Raw genomic sequence first — 24,965 nt, 5'->3', positions numbered from 1 at the left:
GCTCTTCTCTCATTCTGAGTTCGCCCAGTTGGGGCATAAAACCTTCAAGAGTTGATGGTACTCTGCTAGGTGTACCTCCTGTCTTCGCCAGATATCTTTCAATAAATTCTTCCAATGGCAGCACTGATGGTTCTATCTGGTTTTCCCCTACTGACTCCTTTTCTTGCGAGGTGGAACCAAAGCCTTGGTCGCCTCTCTGAATCTTCAAGCTCACCAACCTCGTATATCTCAGGGGTAGCAATCTTCTCTATCACTAGTTGTGCTATCCTGTCATGATAATTAATAACAAAGGAGTCATCAGAAATATTAGCAAGTATTATCTTAACTTCTCCTCGGAAATCCCCGTCAATAACTCCTCCATTTATCAGCAAGTCTTTCATAGCCATACTAGCCCTTAGGGCTATTCTTCCGTAGGTACCCTCTGGCAGTTGTATACAGATACCTGTTCTGATAATTGCTTGAGTGCTGGGAAATATCTCCTGCTCTTCAATGAAATATAAATCATACCCAGCTGCTCCTAAAGTCTTTCTGCATGGTAACTTTGCGCCCTCATGTATCCTTTTGACATATAGTCGATAATAGACTTCTTCTTCCTGGAGCATCATAATTTCCAAGTCTTCTTCTGCTGGGCAGTTGTACTCCCCTTCTGAAATTGAATATATATCAGAAAGATCAGATTCATTAACACCAATAGACACTATATCATAATCCTTTTCCAGGTTTAAAGATTCAAGAACTGAAATCCTGTGCATCAACTTCCTTGGGTTTTTGCATTCCGATGCATAATGCCCTTCTTCTCCGCAAGCATAGCACCGACAGTTCTTCTTTCTGAGGTTAAGGTGCTTCCGTTTTGCAATTCTTACATGTGAGGAGTGAGGCTTCCCCTTGTAGGATGTGCTCTTTCTCGCTCCAAACTTCTTCCCATGTCCTCCATATACCCCGTGAACAGGTGTTTTACCACACATGTTCATCCTTTTCATTCGGCTTTGGAAATGGGCTTCCTGACACATTTCTTGGATAAATCTCCTGGTAAATATTATGCGCCCAGGCACTCCGATGGTATTTGTGGGGTACTTGGCTTTAAATTCCTTCTCAATCCTGTCTCCCAGGGGCCTAGGTAACTTAGTAAAGAATTCAGTAGATAACTCTTATGTTGCCCACATTCTCCCACATTTTGAAGCAAGGTGGAAATAATCTACAGTGTATCTATGAACAGCTGTGTAAGACATCTCAGTACATACCAGGGACTTAAGAGTCTTGTATGCCGTATCCTGTTCATTGGTCGTCCCTATCTGTGGACTTTCAAGAAAGAATATCACTCTAATCTGATTAATAATATTTTACGTACCATTTGAGCCAAGGGTTTGTGCTTTCATCTGCTCATATTCAGTCTGGTAGCTCATGCGCCATGTTACGAAGATCTTCTTTTCAGTTTCCCCTAATAGATTTTCAATATATAGCATCTTATCTTTAGGGTTTTCAAACGGCTTGTCTGCTAAATGAAGCAGAACAGAACTTTCCCATCGATCAAATACTTTAGAATTGAAGTCTTCTGGCATAACAAAGATGGATCCTCTGTTAATGTTTGCTGAGGGTAACTGATAATACTCGGAGCTATTGTTCCACCGACTAGATCTAGCGGGGGGAACCATTGTGTCAGCTCCCATCCATCCACTTGTGGATCCTGCAGGAGCGTATGCAGGAACAGTCATATCTGTATCCACTGGGGGTTGGTAGTTGCTTATAGCAGACTCATTGGTTGAAAGTACATTTTCAGTTCTTGTTGCTGCTGCTATGACTGCTTCTGTCCTTACTAATTCAGGGTAGTCATCATCAAAATTGTTAACTTCATAGTGACTTGCTTCCTCAGATTCTTCATACTCGCGTATTTGGAGTGCAGTCATAAACTCATTAATAATGCCTTCGACATCTGAATCATAATTGTCAGAATCATAATTGTCAGCATCATCATCCGCATCAAATCCTCCCACCATGTCTTCTAGAAATCCATTTTCTACCACTGCAAGGACAGGGTAATCATCGTCAGTAAAATCATTGATTGTGAGAACATTCACCATGTGAACTTCCTCGTCCGTCTCATCATCATCTTTGCCGTAGACAGATGGTCTACTGGTTGATGCAGCCAGATAGTCGCCGAACCGGAAAGAAATACTACCATCATAATTAGTGGTAGTCAGGAAGGATGATGGAAGAATAGGGGTAATGACAAAAGAGGGCTTGAGGCTCCACAGCTGAGCGTGGAACTCGGAGGTAGAATGCTTATTGGCATTGATTGCCCTAACTCCTTTAGACTGGAGATACTCCACAACTTTTGCAACCTTGAAGGCAAAACCGACGTTTGGAGTATTGGATAGTCGGGCAGTGATACTCCTTGTAATCAAAAGGTTTGCCTCTGCTCCTTCCCACGAGTCATATCCTTTTGTCTTGATTGATAGCTGTATATGTCTAAAGAAATCTTTAATAGTCAGCATAATATCAGGCATTATGTAAACTAACTGATTGCCTTCAGATAAATCTACTTCAAGGGCCGCTATAATTCCTCGGTCATCACTTCCCCAGCGAGTATCCCTGAACACACATAAAGCCATATTACCAGTAAAACGTCTGTGTAATATCTGGAATCGTACCTGGAGGATTCCCAGGTGTATGAATTCCAGCCCTGCTTGGCTAAGTCTGCCATAGGAGTCTTCGGTAATAAAGCTCCTGTCCTGTTGTGTTGATCCGGTGACCAACATTCGTTCCTCTGCACGGAACATGTACACACGATGATGGATGGTATCCCTTCGTGTCATGTAAAGCACTTCTGCAGGGACAATTCTCGCCCCGTTGCTGCATTGACCTTTGTAGTTCTGTTTCAGGATTTAGAAGGAGGGCTAATGTATGTTCTCTTGGTTGTGCACCAGTAATCATCCTGCCTATATTAGCAAGATTCCTTCCTATCCTCTGGGCCTCATATCTTGCATGAGCCATTCGTCTGTAGTCTCAGATTTGATCCTCCACAAGAGGTGCACCTGATTCTCTTGCCACCATAATCTCACTTGCTTGGCTGACTGGGGGCCTGTGTGCCATTTGTAATCTTTTTCAATAAATCAAAGGGGTTTTGATATACCTTGATAGTGCCTCTCCCTTGAAATGCTTCTCCCTTGCTACTCAGATGTAGCTTCTTCAGTTGGTTTGTTAATGACGCTAGGTCCTGTTCCGGAACCTTCTTTGATTCAGCTAACTCCTTTCTCAGGGATGCTATCTCCTGTCGTATCTGTATTACAGAATAAAGAACAGAATTTAGCTGTCTGGTAATAGTTGGTAGGGCTACCAGAGGTTCTGATTTTTCAGTATACAAAACACCAGTTGTCGGCCAGTCAAATTTTGTTGATTCAATTGCTTCTTTCTCAAAGTTCATCCGTAGAGAGACTTCTTCAAGTGGCAGATCAGTTCTTCCAACTTTTCTACCTTCTTGGTAAGCTCTTCAGTAAGGGCTTCAGTCTGCTTCCTTAGCTTTGGGATTCCTGGTTTTGCAGTACCAGGTCCAAAGTCTGTTTTTGTTCTTTGATAATCTTTGAGACCGTCTGAAATTGTTGAAGCTGCTTCCCTTGTTCCTGTAACTGATCACGTAAATTTAGAGTGTGCAGGCAATTTTGTTTTGCTAGGGCAAATAGCGCCTTGTTCCCTAAGTCCACCCGATAGGATGTAACTTGGAGGTTATGCGCCAAGTCTAGCTTTGATGAAGAATCAAGATTTAAATAATCTAGTCCTCTCTTATCGCTCCAATAGTTTCGCCAAGTAGCGAATTGTTTTTCAAATTCTGCAAGGTCAGAGTTCATAAAACAAAGGCAAGTTTGAAGAAATAGTAGTTAGAAAGTAGATCCAGGCTTCCTTTGGCTCGGGATGTCTTAATTTCATGAATTCATGTCCTAAGTTTAGTTACGTCTTACTAACCACCCTTACTTCTTTGATTTATTTCCTTTGCCTAAATTATCTCAAGAGCATGATCTTCTGGGTACTTCACGCCTCAGCGCCATGGATTTAGGAGGATACTAGTAGCACTCCTGGGCTGACACGGCCTCACTCGGCGTCCTCCGCACTTTAACGGCCTTCAGCAATCACCCACTCCGGCTTCCCAACTCCGTTCAATCCAAGGCTCATTTTTCCCCAGAGATAATACTTCCAAAGATAAATTTTTGGCAAATTATTTCAATCATTGAAAGTAAATGAAAGGTTATTCGACTTATCCTAAACTAGGAATACAGGACTTCATTCATTAAAACAGAGCCCTTACCTTGGTCGCCAAGATCTGGAGGGTTTTACCCCTTCATCTTCTTCAACCTTGCTCTGATACCAAATTTTTACAGCATAAATCTTCTTGAAATTTCTTAACGAAATATCTTACAAACTAGGATCTTGTCAACTACTCACAATACCCTGACTGGGTTGCTTTCGAAGACAAATGAGAAAACTTACAAGCTTCTTAAACTCACACTCTGTGTAATGGCTAGTCTTGGTGAAACTTTGACTGTCCGTTACACTTACATTAACATGCTTATATAAGCCTTAGGATACTTCAAGGCTAAGTAAAGGTAAGGATTCCTTCACGTGAAGGATCGCACTAAACAGACAATCTGGATAAGGGGGTGCGCTGGAAAGTAAAGATGCGCACTGAAGGATGCTTTTCTGTAGTGGAACTTTAAAGTAAATCTTCAAGGACGATTTGATTCCTTGTAGGGGTCCACCACGTTCCTTTAATCATAGTGACTTGGGAATAAAGTTGATGTGTCATCTGGGTCGTCTATCTCCAAATTAGAAAAGCTGGCTGCCATTAATTCGAGTTCGGTGAGTGCGCCAAGAGAATCTGAGTCAGAATGATGCTCTTGCAGAGTCACAAAGCCGTTGCTGGGGCCATGTGTTGCATTGTTGTTGGGTGCATCTTCATACATCGCCATTATTGATGAGTAATGGTGAAGTTGCTGAACATAATCTTCGATCAGATCCGCCCAAAACCAGCAATGGCAAGTGTCAGTGGCACACTTGAAGAACCTTCTGTTTGGATTTCTACTGGTATGGGATACCAATAGAGCTGCATCTTTATGGCATGCACACTGCAATACAGGACTAGGAATTTCATTAGTGAAATTTATGCTGTAAGAAGTGTTACCCATGCATTTTGCCAGTCTCCTGACCGCCTCATCCGTAGTTTTATTCATAACCTCTGAGGTAGCCTTTATTAGTGCCCTGGTGGTAGGATTGTCTTCTTTGAATACCATCATATGCACCAATCTGGAAAGCTCATCAGCAAGAATATTGTCTTTGCCTTCTATGTGCTCAAAACTTACTGATATACCAGTTCCAGTGATGTAATCCGTGAGTGTTAACCATCTCACTCTGGAAGGCTTGTGACTTGAACATTTTTCATAAAATTGAACAATAGCCTTGCTATCTGTTCTGATCACTAGTTCCTTCTTATCCAGGTAATAAATTTTGAATTTTTCAAGGGATAGAATAACAGCTTGTACCTCAGCGTCAATTGTAGATTTTATAGGGTTGAACCTGCCGCTGGCGTAGGCACAAATCTTTTCTGTTGTCCTGGGAGAGCCTTTGCTTTCTTTCCATTTGCATACGCCACCCCATCCCTCCATGCATCCGTCCGTCTCCAGAACGACTACTGCATGTGGCGGTGGTATTTCAAGCTCAGGAAGATCTTGAACTAGATTTTTAATTGTTTTCACTATCTGCCAATCTTGCTTGTTCATCTTCCGTTCTCCCTTTCCTGAAGTCTTTGAATATAAGGGGCCAAGAATCCTTCCTAGATTTGGAATATACATCCTAGCATAGTTAAGGATGCCCAACCACCTTCTAAGAGACCTTGTTTCTGATAAGGTCTTCTCATCTGTAGAAAGGACCTTCTGCATAATATGTGGTTGCAATCTTACTTTGGAGTCTCCAATGGTAACTCCCATCTTGTCTTACCCCGATCTTCATTTTAGTGGGACTTAGAACAAGCCCATTTCGTTCACAAACTGAGATGAACCTCCTTAGGTGCTCACGATGCTCTTCTGCAGTGTTAGAGAATACAAGAATATCATCTACATAGACTGCAACAAAATCCTCCATACCTTTAAAGCATTGGTCCATTTTGCGCTGGAATATTGCGGGCGCATTTTTAAGACCGAATGGCATGACAAGCCATTCGTATAGACCATCTATTGCCCAGAATGCGGTCCACGGTATGGATTCCTCATCCATCGCCACTTGATGAAACCCACTTTTAAGGTCAAACTTTGAGTATATCTTCGAGAAACTTATCTTGGCGACAATTGTATTGATGCCGGGTAGCGAATACTGATCCTTTTCAGTATTATCGTTTAGGCGCTTGTAGTTGAAGACAAGCCTTTCCTTTCCCTCTGCTTTCTTTTCCTGTTGTAGGATCAATTTCCGTACCTGATTCCACTAGGATGGCTGTGGTTCTGTGCTTGGAATTTGAAGGTCGTATAACCTTCATGTCGAGGAGCTTCTTAACATGCTTCGCCATTGTTTCCTTCAGCTTCGGTGTCACATGCTTGAGGGGCCTGTCCTCAATGATCAAGTCAGGATTTTTAATCAAAATCTTGCATTTTACCTGATTTAGGGCCCAGTGCCTCAGAGGCTCTTCCCCAATAAACCCTAATTTCTTCAGGCGTTCCAGCTCCCTGGGGCTAATGAATTCTTCATTGATTATCCCCTGTCTAGGCACAGCAGCACAAAGATCATAATATTCACAGAGCTCCATATCTAACTCTTCCAGATATGCAATATCATGAACCTCAGGAGTCGTAACAACAGAAGTGATAAGCTTATAGAATGTTACCTCCCCTTTTTCAATACGCAAGCCACCTTCCATGGCCCTGATGAAGTTCATACCCACTATAAAATGTAATCCTTTGTTTAGCGTAGGCATCACGTACGTCCGGGGCAGGCGGAAATAATGCTCTCCTACCCATAGCTTCCCATCCTTGAGAACTTCCTCAACTCTGGTGGCACCATTGACACCCTGTATCAAAGTATCAGTTAGTGATGGTTGACGGAAATCCCTAGGGATTACTTCCTTATTACAGACGCATACTGCAGCGCCAGTATCCAAGATTGCATTGAGTGAGATTTTTCTACTGCCAATCTCAACATCTATCTTTAAATTCAGCAGGTTGTTCTTGGGCTGTAAGGCAGAAACCATTAGATCACCATAGTTCAATACTGGTAAAGACATCTGCTCTTTTAATGAAGCAATTTCGGCCTTATCAATATCAGCTAAATTTTTCATCAATTGGATTTGCCTACCAAGGTCTGAGATTTTTACCTCCTGTTCTTTATTGAGCATACCTAGGAGATCATTCTCCATTCTTAGTTGCTCCATTTCCCTTTCCTCATCTGATGGTGTTTCCTGAACAACTATCACTTGCTGTTCTTCCAGATCACGAATCTTTTCTTTTAGTTTCTTGTTTTCCTCTTCCAGATCAGCCTCTCTGAGACTCAGCCTTTGTAATAGCATGAACTGCCTGTGAGCTAGGCTCCTCCATTCTTCCCTGTGGATAGGCTGACTGGCTTTCCTTTCCATTGGAATCTGTATGCTGAAACAATGCATTGAACATAATCCACATAAGGTGAACTTACATTTCTCGCAGTCCATCCGGTTACCGGGCTTTACTGTGATTTTGCAGTCCTTGCAAATTGCAAGGTCCATCAGCTCATATTGCCATTCATGCTGACAGAAGTACTCCTTCCTGGTTACCCTTAACTGTGGCCTCCATCCGGAAGTCCCTATTAAGTAGTCTTCGGGTTCTTCTTCTGTCATCATCAAAACATCATACTGCTTCTTTTCTCTGAGCTTTGGGATTGTAAAAACTGCATCTCTATATGAGGCTTCATCAAAGGTACTGTATAAGTGATATGCTCCTCCAAATTGTGGAGACATAGGAGCTGAGCCGTCATCATCATCATCTGATGCTTGCTTCCTCAATCTTGATGATTCTGCCATCGCGCCTTGATGTACCTTTACCTCTTCCTTCCTTCGGGCCTTCTCCAGCTGTGGGAGATAGGCTGTCAAAGGCTCCTTTTCCTTTAGCTGTTGCCTGTATTCTCTTGAAGATCTCAATAATCTGGGTTGTGATTCTTCCTCATTTATTTTAACCTTTGTTCTTCCCGCATTCTGAGTTCACCAAGTTGTGGCATAAAACCTTCGAGAGCCGTTGGCACTCTGCTTGGTGTAGAACCTCCTGTCTTCGCCAGATATCTTTCAATAAATTCTTCCAACGGCAGCACTGATGGTTCTATCTGGTTTTCTCCTACTGACTCTCTTTCTTGCGAGGTGGAACCAAAGCCTTGGTTGCCTCTCTCTGAGTCTTCAAGCTCACCGACCTCGTATATTTCAGGGGTAGCAATCTTCTCTATCACTAGTTGTGCTATCCTGTCATGATAGTTAATAACAAAGGAGTCATCAGAAATGTTAGCAAGTATTATCTTAACTTCTCCCCGGAAATCCCCGTCAATAACTCCTCCATTTATCAGCAAGCCTTTCATAGCCATACTAGCCCTTAAGGCTATTCTTCCATAGGTACCTTCTGGCAGTTGTATACAGATACCTGTTCTGATAATTGCTTGAGTGCTGGGGAATATCTCCTGCTCTTCAATGGAATATAAATCATATCCAACTGCTCCTGAAGTCTTTCTACATGGTAACCTTGCGTGCTCATGTATCCTCTTGACATATAGCCGATGATGGACTTCTTCTTCCTGGAGCATCATAATTTCCACGTTTTCTTCCTGCTGGGCAGTTGTATTCTCCTTCTGAAATTGAATAAATATTTGAAAGATCAAATTCATTAACACCAATAGATACTATATCATAGTCTTTTTCCAGATTTAAGGATTCCAAAACTGAAACCCTGTGCATCAACTTCCTTGGGTTTTTGCATTCTGATGCGTAGTGTCCTTCCTCTCCGCAAGCATAGCACCGACAGTTTTTCTTTCTGAGGTTGAGGTGCTTCCGTTTTGCAATTCTGACATGTGAGGAGTGAGGCTTCCCCTTGTAGGATGTGCTCTTCCTTGCCCCGAATTTCTTCCCATGTCCTCCATATACCCCGTGAACAGGTGTTTTACCACACATGTTCATTCTTTTCATTCGGCTTTGGAAATGGGCTTCCTGGCACATTTCTTGAATAAATCTCCGGGTAAATATTATGCGTCCAGGCACTCCGATGGTATTTGTGGGGTACTTGGCTTTAAATGCCTTCTCAATCCTGTCTCCTAGTGGCCTGGGTAACTTAGTAAAGAATTCAGTGGATAATTCTTCTGTTGCCCACATTCTCCCACACTTTGATGCAAGGTGGAAGTAATCTACAGTATATCTATGAACAGCTGTATAAGACATCTTAGTACATACCAGGGACTTGAGAGTCTTGTATGCCGCATCCTGTTCATTGGTCGTCCCTATCTGTGGACTTTCAAGAAAGAATATCACTCTAATCTGATTAATAATGTTTTGCATACCATTTGAGCCAAGGGCTTGTGCCTTCATCTGCTCATATTCAGTCTGGTAGCTCATGCGCCATGTTACGAAGATCTTCTTTTCAGTTTCCCACTATCGAGTTATTTAAATAGTAATTAAATAATTACTAATAATTTAATAATCATTAATTATTTAATTAATAATTAATTAATTAGTTTATTTCAGTAAATTGGAATAATATTCAAAACGTTATTTGCAGATAATACTTTTGATCCATTTATCCAGATCTTGAATCGGTTATATTTTTTCATATCAAATAGATATTGTCATATTTTTATATTTATTTATATTTTTTGATTTTGATTGGATAGTTAATCACCTGGGTTAAAGAGTATTTTAAATATTTAATTAATTACTGATTTGGTAATAATAAATTGGATAAATTGAATTGGGGGGAGAGAAATTTTAGTAATTTTAAAGGAAGGTGCATTGTTTCTGCGACATTATTTACAGAAAAAAGAAAAAAAAAAAGAAGAGAAATTAGCATTAAGGCGAAACGAGGCGCAAAAAGTGGGAGAGACGCTCCGTGGACGACAACAGGTGCAGTACTCTCCTGCTGGTCCTTTGGGGATGGGCGACGTTCGCGGCGGCGGCGGGAATCGCCCAGCGTGGTTGCAGCAATACGATCTGGTCGGTAAGATCGGAGAGGGAACCTACGGTCTGGTGTTCCTGGCACGGACCAGCCACCGCAAGGGCTGCATCGCCATCAAAAAGTTTAAGCAATCGAAGGAGGGCGATGGAGTATCTCCCACCGCCATTCGTGAGATCATGGTGCGCCTCTTTCCTCCATGCTTCCATTTTATTTGTCCTCCGAGGCGAAAAAATAGGGAGGGGGGGGGGGGGGGGGGGGGGGGGGGGGGGGGGGGGGGGGGGGGCTATTTCCCACATCGAGTCTAAAATCAACATTTTACTTGATTAGTCTGGTTTTCCATTGCATAAAGTGATATTATATCTTCTCTCTGGATTTTCGGACTGGGACAACTGCCTGTAATCTAGGTTTTCAGGCTGTAGAACTGCATTTTCATCTTAAATAATCTTCTTTTCTATAACTAAATCTAATTCGAGTTGATAATGTGTTTATTTTATTTCCACGGATCACAAAGGTTTGCCCATGTAAAGTAGGGGAGGTGATTATGAGATATCCCACTCGTTTGAAGGGTAAATTGAACATTGTAGAAGATGGAATTATTTACAGTGAAGTAGTTACTTTGGAATAGCCGAGCCATTTGGAATTAACTAATGTCCAACCAAGAATCTTGAAAGGAATCAAAATAAGCTTTGATGTCATCTATTTTTTTTCCGACCATAGTGTGGGATCATCAAACTACATTGATTATAACTTCTCCTTATAGTATTGGATTTTTTGGTCAGTTGGGGCTTCACTGATACATACACACTCATATGTAAAAAGGAAAGGAGCAATTTAGCGCGTTAGATGTGTTGAATGGATTTTATGATATTGTCCTAAATTGGCCCCTCGTATCTTTATGGATTATATGGCCTGAAAAACAATAGATTGCTAGAGCACAGATGTAAAGATAACAAAATATGTTGACTAATAATCTTTGCCACTTAATTTCCAATATGTTTGGTAACTTGTGCTCAATAATATTATACTTGCTTATGCCTTAACATTCTTACTTATTTGGCATTTGTTTATGGCCTTCATAATAACTAGTAATAATTCATGCAAAATATGTATAAAGTACGATAACTATAAATAATTTAAATGAAAGAAAGTAGAGAAAAGGAAAAAATAGTATAACTAAAATACAAAATGTTTCACTAGGAACACATTGTGTTATGAATTATGATCATTGACCTGATAGTTGATAGTGAGAATATGACTTGTATGTGTAATGGGAGAATTCTTAGTTTTCATATTCTGAGTCGAGGAGTAGAGAACACTTAATTGTAATATGTTTTATGCATATTTAATGCATTCAACAAGAAGGGGTTCATCAAGAGAAGAAAGTTATCTTCCTCTCCTTCTCTCCTCTCTAAATTGTGGTCAAACAATCTCATTGCTCTTTTCTCATTAGCAACCCATTTATTATCAATCTCCAACGGTCCAATCTTACGCGCATAATAGTTGGTTACAAAGCTGATCATGGGAACCTGATTCCAACAACATTTAGAATATTTCTACTATTGCATGTAGATATGTTGGTTAAGAAACTAGTTGCATACCATATCCTGACTGGTGACACATTGTGGAATTGGATTTTACTTTCATATTCATGATCCAAAGCAACCCTTAGTCATTGCGGACCACATCAGTGAGTATTTTAGTTGCCACCCAACTTTTTATCACTCTCACCTAACCCCTGTTTTGCATATGTTTCTCTCTGTTGGAATAGAGGTAGAGTTCCATGCTTGAAATTTCATTAATTCTCTTTGTTGCAACTACAATGAGTGCTTGGAACTTTGCCACCATTTACACCTCTATCTCTTCCATGAGATCCTCATTGATCACTCCACCTCTATCCACTTGATTTTCTTATCAAACTATTCTTGCATAGCAACAACTTACTACTGTAAATCATGATTTAAAATCTCAAGCTGTATCAGAGCAAATCATGATTTAAAATCGATTTATGATCGGAATGATACAGTTTCAGTATTGTATCCTGCCGTGCCGATATGGTTTTATATTTTTTTAAATATAAATATATTAATTAAAAATAAATATTTTAAAAAAATTAAAAATATAAAAAATAAAAATAAAATAAATTTTTTAAAAAGGAAAAAATACGGGATCACGACGCCTCCATATGGTAAAAATTTTATTATATATTTTTGAAATTAAAACAAATACAATATATATATATATATATAAATTAATAGATAGTTTTAGTAGGGTTGATTAAGCTTGGTTAGATTATTCTATTTATAGCTAGGAGTTGATTGAAATTATTAACCTAAATTTATTTTCTACATCCCACCCGCTCGCCTATGGGCCCAGTCGCGACCCATGCGCTTACGGGAGTCCCCTCTGTGACCCATGTGCCAGCAGGCAACCCTGTCACGACCTTGCAGCGGCCCGCGGTGCAGGCAGTTAGCAGAATGGTAAATTTTAAACCATGCTACAAACAAAACTCAATTTATGATTATTCTTTTGATTGTCTTTTAGTGAAACTTTAGCCTCTTCTCCAAGATGTCATCTCTTCTCCAACAACTTTTGCCTTTTGATTTGTCGACTTTAGATTCATGGATTTCGTCAGTTATAGGTTTGTCATAAATTGCCTAGCATGTTGAGCGGTATGGTTGAAATGTACTTGTTCCGATAAATTACTGAAATTCACTAATATTGATGTGAGGAAATGTTGGTTGTGCCAATGAGCATCTTATTGTGTCGACACTTGGCCCATTTTGACACATTTAAAAATAAGTGGAAGTAGATTAAAAGTAAAATTGATAATTCATTTCGACACACATTTATTTGAACATGATAAAAGTAACTTTTAATTAAGAAATCTAATTGATATAGTTTCTTAAAGGCAAAAACTTTAAGGTTCTTAAATAAATATGCAAAGAATGAGTTAGCCCAACTAGCTGAAAAAAAATGTTATTTAAGGATTTTCAAAAGCATGCAGGTGTATGGGTCCCACCACATAATGCATATACGGTCCATATGTTTCAAAATATATTGACAAGAATTCTTAAGATTGTGCCTGAGTACTAAAATGTATTAAGTTTATATATACTACATAAAATATTAAGTTAATCAACCTAAGCAATACAAAAACCATCTATCACTTAACAAATTAAATTAAAAATCCTAAATGATGTAATTGCATATAAAATATTTTATCACCTTAAAATATATATTAACAAAATGTATATAACACATACAAGGCATGTTAATCCTAAACGATGGATGCAAATGAAAATTTTGCATGTTTTCCGAAGCAATCCATGGATTTTGTTTGTTTATTTATTTATTTTCATTAAAATAAGTCTAAGCAAATGTAATGAACTGGTCATAACAAGGATATTAAGAAGTAGAAGCAATATAGGGGTATTGTCCTATATTGGTTTAGCCCACATTATCTTTATGCAGACATAAGTAGAAGCAATATTGCCCTTCGTTATATCTTGTGTGGCTACTTACTGGCCTGCTTTTCTAGAATAGGGCTATTCTTCTCTCCCATGTCGCTCCATTTTCTATATTGAGATCAAGCACTATCATTAAAGAATGCTCTCTATGAGCTCACAAACTGTCAATTGCTTATGATTCTGTCTTGGATACATAACAAATTTTCTTTGTTGTAGAAAGAGAAGTAAATGCATACCATGTGATACTCTACATATCTTCTCATATTATTTTCTTGTCATTGCAGCTATTGCGAGAAACTTGTCACGAAAATGTTGTCAAACTAGTGAATGTACACATCAATCATGTGGATATGTCGCTCTATCTTGCATTTGATTATGCTGAACATGACCTTTATGTGAGTATTCTGATCACATTATAAAGAAAACAATTTTCATACACATTTTCACTTTTTTAAACATGAATTGCACTAATGAGAATGATTAGCATGTGATAAAATTTAGCTAATCAATGTTTTAATTAAAAACAATAACAATTTGACTACAATTATTACTCAGTTATGGTTGACATTACTGTTGAAATTGTTATGACAAAGCTTATGATAAACCAAGATTTTTATTGACTTAGAAAAACTTATGATGAAGACTGGATAACATTTACAATGAGTTTTGGAGAAGGGACATGAATAGTTATATTGATGTGATAAAAGGTATTTATTCAATGAATTATTAGCGTTAGAGCTTCTATTGATTCAAAGAAAGCTTATGATATAGTCCTTGGTGAATTTTAGAGAAGAATGAAAAGTTGTATTTATGTGATAAAAGATATGTGTTTTCATATTATTACTATTGCTAGAGCTTGTGAGTGACATATTTTTGTTAAATGGTCAGCTCTAAATCCCTATTAATTTTAGATGAATTAACTTATAATATCGAATACAAACTTCCTAGGCTATGTTATTAATAGATACATTATGTTAATTAATTAGATTATAATTAAATTAAATTGAAAGCTTGAGTGTGAAGGAAAACATTATAAAGGTGCTAATTTAAGTAAAATAAAAATGGAATATATAAATTGTAGTCTTAGTAACAAGAAATGAATCAAGGTGATACTAAGATTGATGAGCATGAAATCTTTGTTTGGCTTTTTAGATATCTTCAATCAATCATTGAATAAGATTGAGAGGAACTTATAAAGCCTTGTGTGATTGTCATGTCCCTTCTAAGCTAAAAGGAATATTTCTTATTGTATATATATGAGAATTGGATTATCAGGAAAAAACAAACACATCTAAATAGTAGAAATGAGAACGCCAAGATGCATGTGTGGAGTTGATAGAAAGGATAAAATAAAAATACAAATATTCTATAGAATATAGATGATATGTTGAAATGGTATAGAGATGTTCAAAAATGACCAATTCATTGAAGCATTGATTTCACTGGAGGTGCAAGGAGTACAAGGAAACTAAAGAAAACATTGTTCAATGTAATAAAAGTGATTTAATTAGTTTCAACATTAGTAGGAATATATAGCTATTGATAGAGCTTAATACGAGATAAGATTTATGTAGTTGACTTCAAATAGTTGGGAAACTCAATTTGGCGTTGATGATTTTTATATATTAAAAAAATAGTAAGAGAAATAGTAGTAAGTAATTAAATTCAGAGGCACTTCCAAGAGATATAAACTCTCTAATGACATATGTACAAGATTTGAGGCTTTAAATAGCAGTAAGTAATAAATTCAGAGGCACTTCCAAGAGATATAAACTCTCCAATGACATATGTACAAGATTTGAGGTTTTAGAATGACATAATTGAAAAATTAAATTTGGCAAATGTGAAATTATATACACACACACACACAACCACTCAAGATAGCAAGAAGTGTACCATGGATGTAAAACTAAATAAACTCTTTTAGAAAATTGAACTCTTTTCTATAATTTTAATATCTTAAAATAATTTATTAATTATAAAATCTATTTTTTTCTCTTAAAATTTTAATATTTTAAAATATTCGCTCAAAATTTAAAATGAGATAAAATTAATAGGATTTACTAATTTTGAAATACATTTTACATGCAGAATGAGTAGAGAATAAATATGAACAGTGTTACAATTATATTGAAATTACAAAATTTACTAAAAGGTAAATAAATAAGATACACAAAAATAAAATTTTCTATAACAATATTGTGCATTTTCACCATGAAAATTTCAACTTATTTGTGATAAATTAAAAAATCTAGTTAAACAACATCACTATAATTATAATTAAATCACAGTAATATACAGATAAATAAAATAGTTTAATAAATAAAATAAATCAAAATAGTAAGATATATAAAATTTAATTTAAATCAAATTATGAAAAAAATAAATGTATTGACAAAATATAATAAATATGTTTTAATAAAAATTATTGAAATGGGAGTTATATGACCTAATGAGAAAGAGAGCAATACAATAATTAAAGTTTTCTAAATTTTTGCCATTCAATTGTTTGCAACTTGTTTACACATAGACATACGTTAATTGAATGGTGAAGCCTAAGGTGCTAATGGAATTGTTATATAATTTAATTAAAGTTACTTCATGTTTAAAATTCTAAATATATGACTCTTTAGAAAAATTTTCAAAGATTATTTTTTCATAGGTATAACCTCAAATTATTTAAGTATTTTTAAGACATACATTATTTGAACTAATTACAAGGATTAGTACAATGCATGCTTGAATACTATATAAATAGTCTAAAGTACAATATCAATATATAATTATAAGTAAAATAATTATCTTAAAGGTTATTTGTAAGTTAATTAAATTTAAAATGTTAAATGCTTCCATTAAAGCGTACCAAATATCCGACTAAGTGGGGTCGGCTATATGGATTCTCTTATACTGTTGGGCTCAATTCCCTACTATTTCCTGATCTATATGTAAATGAATTTTATGCTATATTTAAATGAATTTTATTTGATTATCATTGCTAATCAAGTTTTTTTTATCTTCTTTTTCCTTGATTAATGTGTGTTTTTGTCATGATATCATATAGCCTAACCTGAACTTTTATTAGTTGCCTATTTACATGTCCATACTATCTTAAATATTCTCGTATGTTCACACATCCACCTTAATATCCTTATTTAAGCAACTCATCTTTTACTCGTGTGCTCGATTCATAGCTTTAACATTTAGCTTCATTTATAAAACTTCCCCTTAAGCTTCAGACGTACTTTACGATCACAAAGAACACTTGATGTCCTCCTCCATTTAACCATCCTATTTATATCCTATGTAAAATATCTCTATTGTTCTTTTGCAAAAATTATATTAAATATTAAAACTTTCCATTATAGGTAACTCATTATCTTCTATTTTAACAATTGTCTTACTAAATATACACTACAACATATTTAATTGTGCCAATTAGATCCATTTGTAAACATATGACAATATTTAATTCATTATATCGATGTTTAAATGCATAGTTGGCATCGATATGCGGGTTGAGCTTTAGCTTATATACATATGGATTAATATCTTTTATGTGTGTAATCAATATTGCCCTGTTTATTCTTAGGAAATTATAAGACATCACCGGGAGAAGCTCAATCACCCTATTCACCAATACACTGTAAAATCATTGCTTTGGCAGTTGCTTAATGGTCTGAACTATCTTCACAGGTAGGGATTATATATGCAGTTCTACTTTTGATTTTTTTTACTTCTGTAATTGTTGTTGTTTACTCAATTTAAGAACATTTCTATGACTGCTATTATTGCTTTATGAGAAAGAGATCGATGAATTTTAAAATCTTCTATTTTTTTGTGCAGTAACTGGATTATACATCGGGATCTCAAGCCTTCAAATATTCTGGTATATATGTCTAGGTTTCTAATTTTAAGAAATTACCTCAGTTTATATGTTTGTCTCCAATGTGAATTAGGTGATGGGGGAGGGGGAAGAACATGGAGTCGTAAAGATTGCTGATTTTGGACTTGCCCGAATATATCAAGCTCCACTAAAACCGTTGTATGAAAATGGGGTAAATATCATTGTAACATGTAATATATCTTTTTTTTTTTTTGATTTCTAGTTCCTCAGTATGATTTGTCACCAAGTAGTGTTGATTTGAATGCTTGATTGGCTTCTTAAGTTTTTAGTTATTCTTGCACACATATATCTCAATGGCTAATGAGAAAAAAAATTATTGGTTAAGCTGGTAGCTTTTTTTTGGCAAACTTGACAAAAGCTTAAAAATTTATGTCATGCTAGGCAACACAACGTTTATAGGCCCATATGAGGAATGATACTCTACACTAGTTGGCATCGATAAACTATTATTGCACTTTTAATGTGCTGCTTGGGTCAACAGAGTAGCGGATGAGATTCATCATTTTGTTCAACACATTCTAGCGCCAATAGTCTTGTGTGGTACGTGAAGAAGTGGCCCCAGAGACATTGAGGAAGCCATGGAAAGACCAATTTGAAGAGGAGGTGCTGGGTTGATTTGATCAAGTAAAGACGGGATATGAAGGTCATGAGGGCATGTTGGCGATGCTGTGTGGGCCTATGAGGTCTGTTAGTCACTTGCCGAGAGGAAGATGAAGTCACTTGCTAAGAGGAAGATGAAGGGGGTGTATATGTGTGGGTGGTGCTTTGGATTAATTTAGTTTAAGTGAGTGGTCAGTCATTATTCTAACTAAATTTGTTAGGGTTTTTTGAACACATATATATCTCAACGGCCAATGAGAAGAAAATTTATAGGTTGAGCTGGTAACTTTTTGGTAAACTTTACCAAAACTTGAAAATTTATCCATTCTAGGTAGCACATGTTTACAAGTCCATATGGGGAACATGTTACGCAGGTCAATATGATTCATCTTCTCTCATTCAATTCATACTAGTATCAATAATCTTGTATGCTTCGGGAAGAAGTAACATAAAAAAAACTTGTGGAAGGCACAAAAAGCCCTATTGAAGAGCAGACAGTAAGTTGATTTGACCAAGTAATGAGGGAGAGATCAAGGTCATAAGGGCTTGTAGGCGATGTTGCATGGGCTCATGAGGTCTGGTCACTTTTCGAGAGGAAGACGAAGGGGGTGTATACGTGTAGGTGGTCCTATGGATTAATTTGTTGGGTGGAGTTTGGGTGAGTCATGATTCTAATTAAATTTGTGGGGTCAGGATTTGGGGTGGGGTTTTCAAATTTTAATTATTTAGATTAAGTGAGGGAAGAATTTGGACATTGGTTGAAGGGGGCTAATTAATTGATTAGTTTAGAATTTATATTTTAATCCATAAAGTGGGAGAAAGAGTGTGGATGTTAATTCTTAAACTTTCTTAAGTTTACTTAATGTATGATATGCAATTGATTAAATTGGAAGAATGTTATTTTCATTGATTTTTATAATTATAAATAAGTTTTATATTATTATTATTTTTTAATTTTTCTTTAACTAAACAGATTTATTTAATTAATTAGTTTTAAAATTGACATAAACTATATTTCAAATTATATGAATATAATTTAATTATAATTTTGCTCATGTTAGATTGCCTATAATAAGTCTTTTTATTAGTTAGTATTATGAGTACAACAACAACAATCAAGTCTTATCCTATTAGGTGGGTCGGATATTTAGATCTTTTTACGTCATTGAGCTCTATCTCCTATTATTATTAGCTAGTATTATGAGTAAAATTTATATAAAGTTATCTCAACATAAAAGTAAAATTGAAAGAAATTATATTGATATAACTTTATTAAAAGTATAAAATCAATGCAAAAGAATTAAATGAGTTTTACTCATTCAAATTAATCTGGGTATGCTTTAACACATGTTAGCAATATGTCGAGATGCTGAATAATATACTAAAATTTAATATTATCTAATTGCTAGAGTCGCTTTTCTATAAGTAAAAGTTAAGTGAATAATTATTAAAGAAATAAAATTTATCTAAATTAATTTTGGTATACTTCTTCTGCATACCAAAGGGTAACCATATTGAAACCCTACTATTTTAGTTAGGAACTGAAACTCCATCATAGAATGAACCCTAACGCTAGCTAGCTATTTTCTCTTCACCTTTTCCTCCAGTGTTTCTTCCTCCCTCTGTCTCCAACTCACTAATAGCGTCACTCATCTACACTGATGCAATACTAATATTGTGCTGTTTAAGTGAAATATAGAAATTGTGACACAATTCAAGATTTCAAACCTTAGTTTAAAGTACATGCTAGATGACTTTGTGTGAGTCAGCCAGGTATAGTTTTATTAACTCTTTTAGACACTTGCTTGCTTTGCTAAATTTGCCTCTCATAACAAGATATATGCTAATTTATGAGGTTTTCCATTCAGGACATATATTTTTTGAACTCTTCCATTTTTTTTTTAAAATTTTGATAACTGAGTCAAATGCTGATTGGATAATCTTCCATATAAGTGAGTGACATTTAGATAAAGGTAGAATAACAAATGGTTTCTCTTTGGAGTATTAACAGGAATGAACAAATGAATCATGCTGTAATTATATGTAAGTTGTTAGGCACCTATATTAGCCTTATAAAGTTCAATTATTAGGATAAAATCAATGTAACCTATTCTAAACAGTTAAGATTCTAGGCTTGTTAATTGTCATTGTCGTCTGCAATTATGTTCTATGTACTATCCATGATTTGAAATCTTGTACTCTCCTGGGCGAAATGGTCATAATGTATTGTTCCAGTAAATTACCGAAATTCAATACTATTTGACACAAAAAATATCTTCTTCCTCTACTTTAACTCCTTCCTCTTTCAACCTCCAATCCATTACTGATACCATATATCAAAATGTTGGTACAATACCAAAATAAAATCGTTCGAGTCAAAAGACCAAAACTCCAACATGGCTTAAACTACAACATGGTTTGAGATTTTGAACCTATGTACTATCAGAAAAGAGAATAAAAAACATAGGCACTCACTATCTTCAAAGAAAACAATAAACAAAATAGGCAAAATTGTACTATGGACTATGACTTTCTTTTGGTACTCATGCACTATGACAAAGACTTCTAATGCTTTTGTGCTTTTTTAGAACCTTTAGCTAAGCGCTTCTATAAAAAATTTTGTTGATGGCTATAGTATCTTACTAGTAAGCTAATTAATTTTGTACTTTGTCAATTTACAGGTTGTAGTAACTATTTGGTACCGGGCTCCTGAGCTGTTGCTTGGAGCAAAACACTACACAAGTGCTGTTGGTATCCTAGTACATCATAATTTAACCTATAATGCATTTTCTATTAAGATCCTTACATTGCAATTAGATATGTGGGCTGTTGGATGCATTTTTGCTGAGTTATTGACTTTGAAACCATTATTCCAAGGAGTAGAAGTCAAAGCTACTCCTAACCCTTTTCAGGTATCATTATTCATGACTTTAAGGTGTTTGATGGCACCTTTGTCGAATAGGCTTTTTTAAGTTTACTTGCTATAATTATATTTAGTGGTTGTTTCTAAATTCTGAAATGTCTTCTTAGCTTGACCAATTGGACAAGATATTCAAGGTTCTAGGTAAAAGGTTGTTCTCTATATTTGTTTAGCACTACCTTTCACATTGTTTTATATGCAACAATGCTTTTCAGGGCATCCTACACCTGAAAGATGGCCAACTTTGGTTAATCTTCCATATTGGCAAAATGACCAGCAGCATATTCAGGGTCATAAATAGTGAGTTGTCCTATATCCCAATTACAAAGTAAAGTTATTCATTCAGTATTAAGAAATTGTAAATCTTTTTTTTTCCCACTGCAGTGAGAACCATGGCCTGCATAATTTTGTTAATTTGCCACAGAAAAGCCCTGCGTATGATCTCCTATCAAAGATGCTGGAGTATGTAATTTTTTTAGTTATTACTATCCAGTTCCATAGTAAAAACAGTCAGTATACTATTATTTTGGTTCCCTGCTAATAGCATTATGCTTGTATGTGTCAGAGCCATTAAATGTTTAAGAAATTTTGAATTACTTACTTGCTGAATGGATTTAGTCTCAGCATGTAGTAGTTCTGTCAATAATCATACAATACAGTATTCTCCCTCCAGTTATTAAAGCGTTCTTTTCCTAGCTAGGTTTTCATTCTCCAATCTTCTTGGGAGGAGGCCATGAGTTAGTATGATGGCTCAATCAAGGTTTGGATTCTTGTTCCAAGTTGGGCTTTTGATCCCCAGCTAGAACCAATCGACATTGGTGTTCGTGCCAGTGCCGGATGGTATGTTGAACACCAAAAGAAATGGTGGAAGTCGGGAAGGAGAGTAGGAAGAAGAATAGCTTTTCATTTTGGGATGTCGCAGTGAAGCCATGAGAAGAAGCATCGTTGCAAAATCTCATAGACGAGAAGGGCAAAGGAATTAAGACCTTGCTGCCTTGTGAGGAAGTCCTTATCGCCTTGAGGAACCTTCTGATCTCACTTGGAGTTAAGATTGCTGGATCTCACCTGATTTTGAATGTCGCTGTTGTCAAAAACTTCTAAATGACAATGCACTCTCATAGAAGACTTATGTCCGTGTCGATGGAACCTCTTTGTTGTGTCAACTAAAGATTCTTGTGCCTTAGGCAATAGGAACACCTCCATTATATCATGGTAGACTTGCGAAAGCATTGTAGATGTGCTTAGATGATTTTCCTATGCTAATATCCCACCACACTCTCACAAAAGACTTGTGTAGGTTGTGGGGTTTTTGTCAGCCTCAAGGGTTTGACATGTCAATTAATAGGCGAAATAAAATGTTTCATCAATGCCGATCGACATGAAATGATACTTTAATTCATGGCACAACACCTTTCCTTCTATCGTGCTCCCAATCTCCTCTCTACATCATGAAGCCTTATTTTTTTTTCATCTTCTAGATTTCTTCTCTCGCCATTGTGAAATTTGTCTTTTTCCCTTTACTCCATGGGCATTAAATTCTAGACTTATTTTTCTCTAAATTTAAACCAAAAAGTCTTAATCTCCCTATAGTTGATCTACAACATCACACCTTCTTGCCTTGCTACCAATCACTAGTAAAACAAACTTCTCTGTGCACACCCATTCCCTTCATTTGTGCTTGGGCTTCTCTTGTTTTGTTCTGTAGACTTCACACTTGAACCCCAACCTCTATTGATTTCTAAAATAATAATAATAATAATAATAATGATGATGATGACATGAGTAAGAAAAGCAAATCATAAGAGATCTTGATTTTTTTCTTCTTTAAAAACAATAATATTCAAGATTTTTTCGCCTCTCCATCTTAAGTTGAAGTATCGTTAGATTATATTTCATCATCTCTTGTTTGTTTTTGTGCGTGATTTAAGACTATTGTCTCACAGAGTGGACCCTAAGTTCTTTTTCAACACTTCTATCTTTATTAGTTGAAATTTCAAAAGGATACATTAGTCTTATCCCTCTTATAATATAATCTTTCTCTTGAGTAGATTTCAAATGGTACACAATCTCCATTCTCATATTCTCATGTGGATAATATTGCATCTTACCCATCTTCTTTCTTTGTATTAACTCATTGTACCCATCTTCTTGCTTGGTATAACTTATTGTTTCAGGAGTGGATGTTGAAACGACTGTCTAATCACGAGCCATGTTGATCGACATGGTGAAACTTTTTGTTCTTCTCATTGTGGACATGCAAAATTATTGATATGACATGCGGTGGGGACTTGCGAGATGCTTCCTTTATTAGTGTCTTCTATGAGAAACTTTGACTTCTTTAAATAAATAGTTTTTTACAATGAGATGCAAGAAGTCGCGACGCAAGAAGCTCTATACCTCTCCTTTGTGTCGAACCTTATACCTTCGTATTGAAACCTTAGCATCCCCCAACACTAGCTTCCATGTAATATCTATCCACTCCAAGTAAGCTTCCTTGTTTCCTGTCTTCTTCCTCTTGCTCTAATACTGGTGTTCTTTCTCCTCTCTTTTCCTTCGGCACCCCTTTGACAACTATACTTGGCACCCTAATTGAGACTGATACTTGTTGTTGATGACACAACTTAAGCTGACTAAGGAATAAAAATCTAGCTTGACTCAATATTTCAATCCTTGGTTTCAACTTTAATATATCCTTTTCACTCCGTGACCTCTCATGAGTTATTTCACCCTTCAAGTTTTAAAATTTATGATATCTTTAGTATGAGGCAATGTTAAAATATTGTTCTTTGCTTGGGTATCAGTCCCTTGCATGAATGGTGTATGAACTGATTAGAAAAAGAAGCCAAAGATTGATCTAGAGTAGTTATAGAAGAGCTGGATGAAACCCTTGTGCCTTGGTGGATTTGTGGAAGAAGAAGAAGAACCTGGAGATTTACCTAGTGGAGTTCTCAAGATGGATGGAACACTTGTGTCTTGATGGATTGATGAAATATAGAAAGTAGAAGAGAAGTTGATGGCTAACCTAGAGATGTTATGGAAGAGGAGCTTAATCGTGTGCCAATAGATCAGTGGAAGAAGCTAAAGGCTGGCCTAAAACATTTTTGGAGTCGTTGGATGAAAAACTTGTTCTTTAGTGGCTCAATGGAAGAGGACTCCACTTCCCATGTCTTGACAACCCACAAGACATGTCTTAAGTTCTCTTCGACCTTGGGACATGACATAACCTATGTGGGTGGAAGAAAGTTGATGGAAGAAGCTGAAGTTGCATATGGAAGAAGCAAATTAATGTGCATCCAAGGAGAAGAATGTCATATGCAACCACAACAAATTGAAGAAAGAAATAAAGAAAATCTAAATTGATAAGATGGATGAAAGAACTTCGACCCAATGCTTAACAAAGCATGAACTTTAGGTATAGGAGATGGAAGACGCCACAACCTTGGGATTTAGGTTGATAAGTTTTTGAATGCCACAAGGGATTGCCTTGATAAGTTCTAGTTCAATGAAGAATCAACAAGTGAAAGCCTCGCTATGTTTTAGATTGATAACAAGCCAAAAGTTGCATGTGTGACCACCCTCCTTTATATATAGTTTTACGGTGACTTAAAAATTCTAAATGGTCAAAAGGAAGCCCATTTAAAGAGGCCTAGGTGGGCTACATAGTTAATGTGAGCTTAAGTCACCATTACAACCCAAATAAAGATCAAAATTTAGCCTACATATGAGAATGGTCCCTACTACATATCAATGAGACTTAAATGGTTAATAAGCTCATCTAAGGCTTGAATTAGATTGACTAAGTCGCATGACTTATTCTTTATGAAATCTATTTCAATTATAGCTTTGGCCTTAACACCTTCAATTAACACATTAAGTGTTTCCTTCATCTTTTTAACTTTAGTCCTTGTAATTGAGCCTCCATGAATGTG

The 24,965-nt window shown here is 36.3% G+C and overlaps 1 protein-coding gene across 3 annotated transcripts in view; it reads left to right on the top strand.

Moving 5' to 3' along the window:
* Positions 1-10,023: 10,023 nt before the first annotated feature.
* Positions 10,024-24,965, top strand: part of LOC141846146 (cyclin-dependent kinase E-1) — a 51,929-nt gene continuing 36,987 nt past the window's right edge. For all 3 annotated transcript variants that reach the window (XM_074734143.1, XM_074734142.1, XM_074734141.1), the window contains exons 1-10: positions 10,024-10,324; positions 13,897-14,007; positions 17,202-17,305; positions 17,456-17,498; positions 17,569-17,667; positions 20,798-20,867; positions 20,934-21,028; positions 21,147-21,180; positions 21,252-21,336; positions 21,421-21,498. In XM_074734143.1, coding sequence (XP_074590244.1) covers positions 10,124-10,324; positions 13,897-14,007; positions 17,202-17,305; positions 17,456-17,498; positions 17,569-17,667; positions 20,798-20,867; positions 20,934-21,028; positions 21,147-21,180; positions 21,252-21,336; positions 21,421-21,498 — 920 coding nt within the window. In that variant the 5' untranslated portion in view covers positions 10,024-10,123. The remainder of the gene's footprint in view (positions 10,325-13,896; positions 14,008-17,201; positions 17,306-17,455; positions 17,499-17,568; positions 17,668-20,797; positions 20,868-20,933; positions 21,029-21,146; positions 21,181-21,251; positions 21,337-21,420; positions 21,499-24,965) is intronic.

Source organism: Curcuma longa, chromosome 15 (genome assembly GCF_044706935.1).
Source record: "Curcuma longa cultivar G26 ecotype Majalengka, Jawa Barat chromosome 15, ITB_CL_G26_1.1, whole genome shotgun sequence".
Classification (NCBI taxonomy): Eukaryota; Viridiplantae; Streptophyta; class Magnoliopsida; order Zingiberales; family Zingiberaceae; genus Curcuma; species Curcuma longa.
Note: the sequence above shows the minus strand (reverse complement) of the source record. Positions and strands in the feature narration are given on the sequence as shown.